Below are 11,180 nucleotides of genomic sequence, written 5' to 3'. Positions count from 1 at the left end.
CACACCGCTGCCGCCGGTGCACGCGGAGGTCTGCCGCATCGCCGTCGGCCTCGGCGAAGACCGCCTCATCACCGGCGGCGAGGACAACATCGTCGCTTTCTGGCACCCCGCAGCAGAAGCAGCCGGGAATGGCGCGCCGCCGTCCACCACTACGGCCAGAAGCGCGGGATCTGACGCAGAGGCGCCTGGGCGAGCACCGCTGAAGCTGCGCCACACAGTGAAGAGGCCGCTGCGCTCCATGCCCTATGCGAAGTGAGACGATTAAAAAAAAAAAACAGAGGTTCGAAAGTGGAACAGGATGTGTCAACATAATGGAAGTGCACACACACACACACAAAAAACAGTGAAAGAAAAAAGGAAACTCATTCAATGAGGCCCACATCTGGCTGTGAATGTGCTTTCTTCTCTCCTTGTACGCTGCTTGAGAAACATATAATGGTGGTGAATTCTTTTCGCCTTTTTTTTTTCTCTGCCTTCTCTGAGTGGTTTGTCTGGCGGGCGGTCTCTTCTGCCCATCCGCCTCCCTAGCCAGTGAGTTATATATATATTTGTATCGTTCTGCAGTGGTGCAGGGAGTTGCGCCTTCCACCACGAGCACACACAAGTGCCGTAGAACAGGAAAACAACAACAACAACAACAACAACAACCGCCGGAGTACGAATAGATTATGCTTGGATCGACTTCGCCAACGGCGCAGGGCCCGCCGGCATTCCTCACATCTGAAGTCGGCGATAACGCAACACTGGACGGCCCGCAACAACAGGAACATCTGGAAGGGGAACTGAGAGGGGAAGAACCCCCAGCTGCAGCTGATGCAGTAGACGAAGTGAGAAAGGAGAGAGAGGACGCGACTGATAAAAATGCATACAGTGAGGAAGGGGAGGGAGATACGGGGGCTGAGGAGCCACCGCCCTCGGCGATGAAAGGAAAGAGCGGACGTGAGCGTAGCACGGATCTCAAGCCGCGCTTCAACCCCGAGGTGACAGTGATGGAGACGTCCAACTACGCACTCGTTATGCAGGGCGAGGAGGGTGACGACGAGGCCGCGGAACTCGCCGTCTTCGACCGCCTCTACGACGAGGCAAAGAAGAGAGCCGGGCGTGCAAAGGTGGAGACACCCGGCGTGACGGACAACGCCGATGCAGAAGCAGCAGCAAAGGAGGCGGAGGAGTGCACCTTTCGGCCTGCCTTGTCGGACGCGGCAAAGGAGCTGGGTCGCTACGCGACGTGGGGGGATTTCCTTGCGACCCAAGAGGAGCGCCGCAAGACAAGCGCAATGCACTTTGAGAAGAAGAAGGAGAAGCTGCTTAGCGATGAGATCCTGCCGCTCTTCGATGATATGCCGCGGAAGCACAGCCTCCGCATTATCGCCCACCTAGAGAAGGAGCGCAACTACAAGGGGCCGATCAAGGGCTGGCGGGCGCGGTTTCGCGCGTACATGCAGCGACTGCAGGAGCAAGACGTTGCAGCGGCACCCAACCAGCCGAGGGCGCACGCTGACACGCCGTCAGTGCACTCCGGCATTGTCCGCGACGACGCGGTGTTTGACCGGCTCTACGAAGAGGCGACCGTGCGGGAGGCGGCGCAGCGCGTGTTGCTCCTGACGCAGCTGGAGAAGGAGGCACGGGAGCTGTACCATCCGGTGACGAATGAGTCGGAGTACTGGAGTAGGCTCGGCGGCAACAATAACAGCACCGTCAGCAGCTGCTCCTGCAGCAACATCTCCACCCTTAGCAGCCGCACCAGTACCGTCTTTGACGAGCTGTACGCGATGAGCGCGGAGTACCGCCGTCGCCGCGAGCTCCGCGCCGCTGCAGCAGCAGGCAGCGAGGAGGTGTTTCCGTTCCGGCCGGTGACGAACCCACAGAGCAGCAGAATCATCATGAAGCGCGCAATCTCCCGCGCCAAGGGGGAGGTCCCGGAACGCAGCAGGAAGCCGCCTGCGGTAGATGAAGCGGTGGAGTCGCCCAACAGGAAGAAAAACGCACGGTTCAACACCGACATCTTCTGCTCGCGCCTGCAGCGCAAGGAACTGGAGCGGCTGGAACGCCTGGCCGCGCTGCGGCGCCAGACGTGGATGGAAGAGGCAGTAGAGTGCACGTTCCGCCCCGCCATCTCGCGCCACAGCAACGCGATAGCTGTACAGAAGGGATACGGGCAGATTACCTTCGTGCCGACGTTGAACGCACCGCCGAGGGACGCACGCACACATACAGCCGACGGCGCTGATGCTGACGCCAGCACACAAGGCGTCTCGCAGCTGCGGCAACCACAAGGCCAGACCCCACTGCTTCCGCAACGCAATCGCGGCGCCAGCAGCCGCAGCAGCAGCCTCAACAAAGTGCCAAAAACGTTTGACTCAGGGGCGTCGAGTGGCGATTGCATCGCCGCGCTGTCGTCGGAGATTCAAGGCGTCCTCTCCGCGTGGTCGCACGCGGTGGAGGAGGCGCGTGCCGAGCCCTGAGGGACCACACAACGCACACAAGACCAGAAAGGACAGTGCGAAGGTGCAAGTGAATGTGAAGATGGAAGGGAGGACAAAGGAATAAATCACTCCTTTGCAGGGTTCCCTTTTTTTTCTCTCTCTGCCGGTGTGCTGCGCTGCCGCTTCTATCTGCTTCCCCCCTCCCCCTTTCTCTCTTTTTGAGTGCTGCAGTGGGGCAGCTGCTGGTCGCCCCTGGTGCGACGTGTGTGTCGGTGTGTGCGTGTGGGATCCTTCCACTCTGCCCCTCCCGGAGAGCATACACACGTGCGCACTCTCCAAGGGGGGGAGGGGAGCAGCAGCGGCAGCAACAACAGCAGGAAGAGGGAAGAAGCGAGTGTTATTTCGCCCCTCTGTATCGTTTTTTTTTTTTTTTACAAAAAAAAACAAAAAATAATTGTGATTGTCTATTTATTTCAATGATGGTATTCCCATGGGAAGAAAATTGCATGTGCGTGCCTGTATGAGTTTCTCTGTACGTGTGTCGCTGTTATTGTTTCCAGCTCGCCCCTCCCCCCTCCTCTCTCCCCCGCTCTACTGGCGCTGTTATGATTCGGGACGGCAGCGAGGATGTCTCATCTCTTTTCTCCCCACTCTCACGTATTGTGCGCATATGCACGCGCACCACTTCCTCCCTATCTCTCTCCCTCTCGCTATCGACAGCCACCACGAATACCTTCCCACCACGACAGGGGAGCGAAACCACACGTTGGCACAAACAACAGCGCTGCACGTGGCGGCACGCACACAAAAATGTGCGAATGACTTGCCGCTTCTCTTCCACCTCTATCGTGTGCCCGCATTTAGCGGTATCCAAGGAGTAAGGGTAAAGAACAAAGATCACGAGCCAAACGAAAGGAAGAAAGGAGGAAGGGGGTGTGCGGTTGGCTCAAGGCATAATAGCAGCCCCAAAAGCAAGAGCAAATTGAGGCGGGGACAGCATCAGTTAGAGGAGGAGGGGGACGACAAGGCGCACATGAGAAGTGAGGAGAACTGGCGCCTGCGCGTCGATGCCCCATGGACGCTGGCGTGCGTGGCGATCCTTCTCGCAACACTCGGCGTCCACTACACGGCGCTCTCGGAGGACCGCACCGACCTCGCGCTGCCGGAGTTGATACACACGATGGAGACGAAGTGCCACGCTTTGGGCGACACCTTTGACGCCGCCGCCGCCGCCAGTGCACCGCCGAGCCACCCCGTGCCGACGCAGTTCGGCGTAGCGGTGTGGGTGGAGCAGCAGGCGTGGGCGCTGCCGGTGCACGACGCGCTGGACCGCATCGAGGCCGCCGTTGGCCGCGCAGTTGTTGCTGATGCCACCAACAGGCGCTACATTCAGCGCATAGTGCGGGTGACCACCAACGCCTCGTGGCGGCGCGTGAGAATTAGTTCCGGTGACCACGCTGCGTTCGCTCTTGTTGCGGCAAAGCAGCAGCTTGGCCTGGGCGTTGCCAAGCATGTGTACGCAGTGGACCTGCGCGAGGAGCTGCGGATGCATGGCATCAGCTTCTTCCGCGACACGTCGTCTGCTAGCAGCGCCGAAGCAGCCGGGCTGCGGTGCTTCCTCTTCGAGACACGACAGGCGTACTGCACCGTTAACGCTAACGCGTCGGCGGAGTGGCTGCAGCGCGAGGTGCCGGCCGCTGTTGCGACGCTGATGGCAGGCTGGTTGGGGGTTGGNCGCTAACGCGTCGGCGGAGTGGCTGCAGCGCGAGGTGCCGGCCGCTGTTGCGACGCTGATGGCAGGCTGGTTGGGTGTTGACAACTTCCGCGACGCCGTGACGCTGCGGCGCTGGGCTGTGGCGCGGGATGTGAGCGGCTGCCACTATGCATTGCGTGCACTGCGGCAGCTTCAGCAGTCCGTCAGCACCCACCCAGACATGCCGGCGCCAGAGGACGTGAGCGGGACGGTGCAGCGTCTGCTGTCGCTTATCCGCGCGGGGAAGTTCTCGCAGCTCGCGCGCGCCGCCGACGACCTCCAGTACCACCCGCTGCTGTTGCCGCAGCTGTACATTCCGTGGGACCACGCGCTCGTGGTGCACACGTCCATTCTGCTACCCGTGTTCGGCATGGGTATTATTTCTGTGCGACTCTCCATCGCTGCGCGACGGGAGCAGCGTAGACGCACGCAACAGTTGGCGGATGGGGCGAGGAAGGCGCAGTAGCTGCTGTCGCTTTTTAAGCAAAAAAAATTCCCAACTGCTTCTCCCTCATTCTCCTGTGCCATTTCAAATACAAGTGTGACCCTGTTTCACCTCGCCTTGCACGGAGCGAAGGGGCCATGTGCCCTTCTCCTCCTCCTCCTCCTCCTCTTCAACGGTTTGTCTTTTTGTTGTTGTTGTTGTTGTTGCTGGTATTGCTTCTTTCTCTTTGTGTTTCACTTGATTGTCTTCGAGCAGCACGCGTCGTCTATCGCCACTGCCATGAGCGATGGTGTGACGAACTTCGCCCGAACGGCAAGCGGCCGCTTGTGCCCGCCGCCTGTGGAAGAAGTCGGCGGAAACGACATCATCGCTCAGCAACTCTTCCGCGCCCGCATGAGCTCCCGCAGTCACGGTCCTTCCGCTTTCACCGCCGCTGCCAATGGCGGCAGCTGCGGCAACAACAACAACAACAGTAACACTGACACCAACGCGACATGCAAGAACTATCACCGCGTCGTCATTGACGGCGACGATGGCGATAGAGACTTTGCCAAGTGTGTGGAGCTCATCGCCAACGTCATTCGCGCGCGACAGGCGTACAAAAACTGCGACAAGGGCGATGTAGAGAGCCGCTACGGCGCGGAGGAGCTCGACACGCTCGCAGTGTTCGCACAACCCGTTGAGGGACACGGGCTTACGTTTGAGCGTGGAGTGTGCCGCTTTAAGGGGATGAAGACAAAGATTGTGCCCTGGGAGACGTACGTGCGGGACGTCAAGGCGGTGTTCGGCGCCATTGAGTCCGGCCCGTGCCTCTCCACCGCGAGAACGCGACTCACCACATTGGCAGAGAAGTCGCAGCTCTACTCTCTGCTGAACGCTGAGACGGAGACGAACTTTGACAAGCAGCTGCGAGGGGGTGGGGTGTACGCGATGTGCACACGCGTCGATAACGCGCTGCGTCTCCAAACCTGCATCACCGCGCAGACGCTTCTTGAGTTCATCACAACAACAGCAGTTGAGCAGCCACGCACGCTCATCTTCCAGGAGAAGAATGGCAAGATGGTGCAGCTGCTGGACTTCCTCGAGAGCCACGGCGTGACAGACCCACGTGAGATGACGGTGCAGGGTCTCGGCCTGCACCCGCCGCACTACCGCAACAAGTTTCAGCAGTATAACGTCCTCGACGTGAATGTTAACCCCGCCGGGAAGTTTGGTGCCGACCTGCTCCAGGGAGTGCTGTCGACGAATGCGCCTAAGGAGGGCGATCTCTTCGGCGCCCTTATCCGCCCAGAGTTGGAGAAGCGCGAATTTAGGGACCGGCAGGTGGTCGCGACAGAACTGCAGCTGCCGCTCTACGGCCAGAACGCGGAGGAGCTGCAGCGGCTCGCGGCCTGGGTGCGGCGCCAAGGTTTCAACTCCTTCACGCTAAACATGTGGACGCTGAGCATTCCCCGCTCCGCCCCGTTGCGGGGGCCGAACGAGCAGCCTGTGACATGCGCCACCATTGGCGAGCAGCTGCAGAACATCTTCTACCCGATGATGATGGCCACACTCCACTCAGCAGACCCAGCGTGGGCTGACGTGGCAGCGCTGCTGCGCAAGACGGGTGCGATTAGCATTCTTACTGAGCGTGCCACCCGCACACAAAACTTGATTTCTGACGTGGTGGATCCTGACCAAATCAAGTACGAGGACGGCGTAAGCGATTACTACTTCTTCTATTACGTTTGGGCAAATCTCGCCACGCTCAACGCCCTCCGGGTGCGTTATGGTCTCAATACACTCAACTTCTGCCCCTCCGTCTTTGAGGCGGCACCGGCGTACGACCAGTTGGTCTCAAGTTTCCTGCTAGGAGACGTAGTGTACCACGCCAGCTCGCTGGAGAAGAGCTGGATCATGCAGTATCTGTTTATGTACTGCCGCATTGGGGTGGTGCTGTCGCCGCTGCGTGACAATGCTCTTTCAATGCCGTACTTTGATCATCCTATTATGCGCTACTTTGCTCAAGGGCTGTTGGTATCGATAACAACCTCGGATCCAATGTACTTCCACCACTCCTCCAACCCGCTTTTGGAGGAGTACGCAACACTGATGAAGCTGCACTCTCTCGCCCCAATGGACGTCTGCGAGCTTGCGCGCAACAGTGTTCTGAACAGCAACTTTCCAATTGAAATGAAGCGGAAATGGTTGGGTGATAACTTCCAGGTAGTTGGAAGTCAGGGAAATGATATTCGGCGTTCTGGTGTGTGCGATTACCGTCTGGAGTTTCACCACGAGTGTCTGCTGCACGAAGAGACAGTGCTTAACCTCATTCTTTCGCAAGTGGCCAAGGAAGGGCAACAGCCTCTCACTTTGTGCATGGTACCAGCCGCAACCATGGGTCAAAGAATGGCAGAAGGGGGGAATCGCTTCCGTAACAAGCGTCGCATGAATTACACAGATTGGCGCACTGCTTATCCGCGTATTGACATCGTGGGCGGCACGCAGCAGACTCGCGCCACGGAGGCGGTGGAGCTCCTTCGCCACGTTATTTCTCTTCGCAAGAAGTACATAGCCTCTCGTGTAATGGATGTGGATGTGCAGGTAGAGGACGTGTTTAACAACTCCAACTTTGACGAGTCCATCTGGGAGTACAACAACTACTATGGCGTGTTCCTCATCTCTCGAACAGGCAAATCACCACCGTGGCCAAGTTTCATTCCACCCATACGGGAATTCATTCGCGATGTGACGACTGTACGAGAGGCGGTCATGGGCCACGGAAACTTGCGGAATTTGGTGGTACAGCAGCTCAAACTCCTTGAGCGTAAATTCCTACTACATCTCTCGTTGAGCATATCCAAGGAGGCTGGTGAGAAGGAGGAGAAGGAGTGGAATAACCGTGACTTCTTTACCGCGCACAAGGTGGACACCAACGTGCAGACGGCGGCTGGTATGAATGCCCGCACACTGCTAGAATTTTTTGTTGAAAAGGCTCTTCATCATGGCCACGATGTAGTGTTTGAAGAGGATAATCAACCGGTAACGTTGCGACAACTGTTGGAGCGGTACAAGGTCAATGCCTCACGTATTACGGTGGATGAACTGAACCATCTCATCAATGCGAACCCGCACATACAAAATACATTCCTAGCTGTGGATAATTTCATGAAGGGACGCTATTTCGCTGAACTCACCAAACGTACACTGGGATTGTACCAAGAGGATGCCTTCAGCTTTTCTGAGAATCGTCTCGTCATTAGAGGCAATTCCAAGAATGAGTGGTATAAGCTAGCACACTGGTTCGATCGATACGGCATGGCGAGCCCACAGAATCGGTGGATGGTGAGTCTGCCGCGACAATACCGCCGCCTTCGGCAACAGGGAGTTGTACGGAACTTTGGCGAGTACTTGGACAACATTTTCCAACCACTGTGGGAAATAAGTCTGCACCCTGCGAAGGACACGAAGTTCCACTACTTCCTTACACATGTGTCTGGCATGGACTGCGTGGATGATGAGTCGAAGATTGATATGCCACTCCGCGGGACATACCCTCATGACTGGGACAGCGATCTCAACCCGCCGTACAACTTTTATCTTTACTACTATTGGGCGAACATCGCAACATTGAATGAGTTCCGTGCATCCCGTGGCCTTGGCACGTTTACCTTCCGCCCGCAGTGCGGCGAGCTCGGTGGTGTCGATCACCTAATTGGTGGCTTCCTCCTCGCTGACGGCATCAATCATGGCGTGACGTTGAGTCAGTATCCCGTATTAGAGTACATGTATTACATCACCCAGGTGGGTGTGGCGATGTCCCCGCTAAGTAACACTGCAGGGGCCTCGGCGTATTTGTCGAACCCGTTTCCGCTTTTTTTCCGTCGTGGGCTCAATGTCAGTCTCGCGACGAACAAACCGCTCTACTTCCACTTCACTCGTGAGCCGCTGATTGAGGAGTACTCGATCGCTGCAAAGCTGTGGCAGTTTGAGTTCAACGACCTCTCTGAGATTGCACGCAACAGCGTCCTTCAAAGTGGCTTTCCTTCTGCGTGGAAAGAGAACGCCCTCGGGAAACTCTACAACCTCCGCTCCACACTTGGGAATGATGCGCGTAAGAGTCGCGTCTCCGACATCCGTGTCGCGTACCGTTACGAGGTGTATCACAGTGAACTTGACTTCCTTTCAGATCAGCTTGCAGCAGGACGGGAAATGCCACGCGCGATGCGGTTGTTGGAGGAGGAGGTAGCCATCTACGAGGATGTGATGCAGACCAAAGTGGCCATGCCGAAAGCAGGCGGGGAGGAGGACGGGCGCGAGAACGAGGGCCACACCCCGGGTGCCCGCGCGGCGCGGGTGAAGGCGGAAATCGATGCGTTGGAACGTGAAGTGCAGCGCATGAAGGTTCTCACTGCGCACGTTGGAAGCCAGAACAGCTACATTGTGGAGGCCTTCAACCGTGTTCGCTCACGGCTGATGGCGGAGGGCCTCGTCGTGATGGGGAACCTCGTCAAGTCTGCGGGGGACCGCGGCGGGGATGCGGAGCCGTGCAACGGCACTGGCGACCCCGAAAAGGAGAACGGCGTGCATTCTTAGGGTGGGACCGCATTCCTTGTGCATTCATGTAAAGACGAAGGAAAACAAAGCGCAAGAGGGACGAAACAACCAAGGGGAGATAAAGGCCATGTTTCTCCCTCTTTTTCGCACTCATTCAGTATTGCGCTTGTGCATTTGATTCCGATGGAATATAAGAAGAACCGAAGCAAGACAACCCCCCAACAAAAACAAAAAAAAAACAACCCACGAAGGGCAGATGGTTTGCGGATGAAAATTCCCTCATGCCGTGTGGCAAATTTCAGGAGGAATTGTGGTGACTGACCGGTTTCCAAGCACTCTGCTGCGCTTTCTCTCCCTCTCTCTTTTTTTTTGTTTTTCTTATCCCTGTGCTTCTGTCTTCCCGCATTAGACCCGGAGTTTCATCTTCTCAGTTGCCTCTGCGGGTGAGCTGTGGCAGCAATGCGGGCCATCATGGAGGATCTCCTGTCGGGGTGGTCCGTCGACGAGGAACGGCTCGACTTGCTCGCCATCCCCAGAGGCCGCACACCGCTGGGTAAGGGGATGCGGTTTGACTCGGGGGATTCCGCCTCGCTGGGACAGACACGACTGTACGGCTGGTGCCCCTCGCTTGCATCTTCAAGTGGGAGTCGCCACGAGACGGGAGGTGGCGTGTGTCTCCACTCTTGTTCCCCACAGCGACGGTGTGAGTCGAGTCGCCTCGCATTGCTGAAGTACTCACCGTACTTTTCTCCACCAAAGCCACAATCGCGGTGCACAGCGTCCGCGAGGACACGCTCAACCACTGGGAATCGCGCTGTGCTACATACACCGCGTATTGGTGCCGAGAAGTCGTTGCAAAAAGTGTCAAAACTAACGCGAGCACAGACAGCGGTGTGCCGTCCTCCAATCGTCACCCCACCGGTGTGTAGCGCTTTAAGCGGCTCAGCAGCTGAGCTTCATCTATGTAAACCTCCCACCCCTCCATCACGCAGCGCAGGCAGCGATTTTTTTCAAAGTCTCGCACGTGCGTCCTTTCCGTGTAGTAAGAAGAAACTGGTGCTACCGGAGATGGCGGGTGCGGTGGATGGCACCCCTGCCGGTCCGACGCGGTGCCGTGGGAACCTCAGTGTTCGCGACAGCGGTGATACCACCCGCTCTACTGGAAGTGAGGAGGGGCAGAGTAGTAGCCGATCCTCTTGCCGTGAGTGTAGCAGTGGAGAAATTGCTGATGAGGATTCAAGTTTGAAGCTATCCATCCTGGAGTGGGAGAATGCCTGTGCAATGGAAGTAAACATCACGCAAAAACGCGCCTTAATGGCAAGCGAACTTCGGTGTTTGCAAGATCAGATTGATGAGACGAGTAATACCATTGAGTCTCTGAAGACACGACACTACGCACTGCGAGAAAAGCTGCGATCCTTTAGAGCGCTTCGGTCAGCCGTCACCAAGGAGGAAAGGAAAAGCAAGGAGTTGCAACTGTTGGCAAAACAGGCTAAGGAGCGCATGGTGCGTGCCCGCCTCCCGCAGGATCTCTCCCGATTGACTACTGATGGTATCGGTGCAGATGGGCCAATAACGATGGCGCGCCTCCTTGAGCAGCGAAGCGCTCTTCAGAAGGAACGAAGCGCCTTAAAAGAGGCAATTCGTGTGGCTACTGCAGAGCAAGGAGAGAGAGCAGCTGCCCTGAATGGGAGTCGCCGCAGCATCTCACCATCACCGCAACGTTCCTCCCAGTGTAAAGAGCTTAGGAAATCCATCACAGCAATGGCTACGAAGGTGCAGAGGCAGACACAGAAAACAATGCAGTCGGAGCTGCGCGCAGACGCCCTCATGGAACGTGTCGAAACACTTCGGGGAACTGTGGTTCAGCAAGAAGTGCGATGCCAAAGTGATTCACCTAACCAACCTCAGCACACAAAAGGCCCCGGTCTTCCAGAGAACGGGAGTTCTGTCGGCGAGCCCCTAGAGAGTTGCTTTATCACAGGCCTCGTGCTGTGATATATATATATATATATATATA

The 11,180-nt window shown here is 57.1% G+C and overlaps 6 protein-coding genes across 6 annotated transcripts; 5 read left to right on the top strand and 1 right to left on the bottom strand.

The window, feature by feature from the left end:
- On the bottom strand, positions 1 to 310 carry DQ04_05711050 (hypothetical protein; the record flags this gene model as incomplete). The annotated part of the gene is made up of 1 exon (XM_009314343.1): positions 1 to 310. A coding segment is annotated over one exon (310 nt), but the record flags the coding sequence as incomplete, so codon positions are not given.
- A 358-nt stretch (positions 311 to 668) lies between these two features.
- DQ04_05711040 (hypothetical protein) lies at positions 669 to 2,465 on the top strand (the record flags this gene model as incomplete). Its single annotated transcript, XM_009314342.1, has 1 exon — positions 669 to 2,465. The coding sequence occupies one exon, from the start codon at positions 669 to 671 to the stop codon at positions 2,463 to 2,465; it is 1,797 nt and encodes a 598-aa protein (XP_009312617.1).
- A 994-nt stretch (positions 2,466 to 3,459) lies between these two features.
- Positions 3,460 to 4,167, top strand: DQ04_05711030 (GPI transamidase component Tta1; the record flags this gene model as incomplete). The annotated part of the gene is made up of 1 exon (XM_009314341.1): positions 3,460 to 4,167. The coding sequence occupies one exon, from the start codon at positions 3,460 to 3,462 to the stop codon at positions 4,165 to 4,167; it is 708 nt and encodes a 235-aa protein (XP_009312616.1).
- A 52-nt stretch (positions 4,168 to 4,219) lies between these two features.
- Positions 4,220 to 4,645, top strand: DQ04_05711020 (putative GPI transamidase component Tta1; the record flags this gene model as incomplete). The annotated part of the gene is made up of 1 exon (XM_009314340.1): positions 4,220 to 4,645. The coding sequence occupies one exon, from the start codon at positions 4,220 to 4,222 to the stop codon at positions 4,643 to 4,645; it is 426 nt and encodes a 141-aa protein (XP_009312615.1).
- A 258-nt stretch (positions 4,646 to 4,903) lies between these two features.
- On the top strand, positions 4,904 to 9,199 carry DQ04_05711010 (putative AMP deaminase, putative,adenosine monophosphate deaminase-like protein; the record flags this gene model as incomplete). The annotated part of the gene is made up of 1 exon (XM_009314339.1): positions 4,904 to 9,199. The coding sequence occupies one exon, from the start codon at positions 4,904 to 4,906 to the stop codon at positions 9,197 to 9,199; it is 4,296 nt and encodes a 1,431-aa protein (XP_009312614.1).
- A 420-nt stretch (positions 9,200 to 9,619) lies between these two features.
- DQ04_05711000 (hypothetical protein) lies at positions 9,620 to 11,158 on the top strand (the record flags this gene model as incomplete). The annotated part of the gene is made up of 1 exon (XM_009314338.1): positions 9,620 to 11,158. The coding sequence occupies one exon, from the start codon at positions 9,620 to 9,622 to the stop codon at positions 11,156 to 11,158; it is 1,539 nt and encodes a 512-aa protein (XP_009312613.1).
- Positions 11,159 to 11,180: the final 22 nt, after the last annotated feature.

The sequence above is a fragment of the Trypanosoma grayi genome (assembly GCF_000691245.1).
Source record: "Trypanosoma grayi strain ANR4 Tgr_571_V1, whole genome shotgun sequence".
In the NCBI taxonomy this organism is placed as follows: Eukaryota; Euglenozoa; class Kinetoplastea; order Trypanosomatida; family Trypanosomatidae; genus Trypanosoma; species Trypanosoma grayi.
This window is presented reverse-complemented; position numbering and strand designations above follow the sequence as displayed.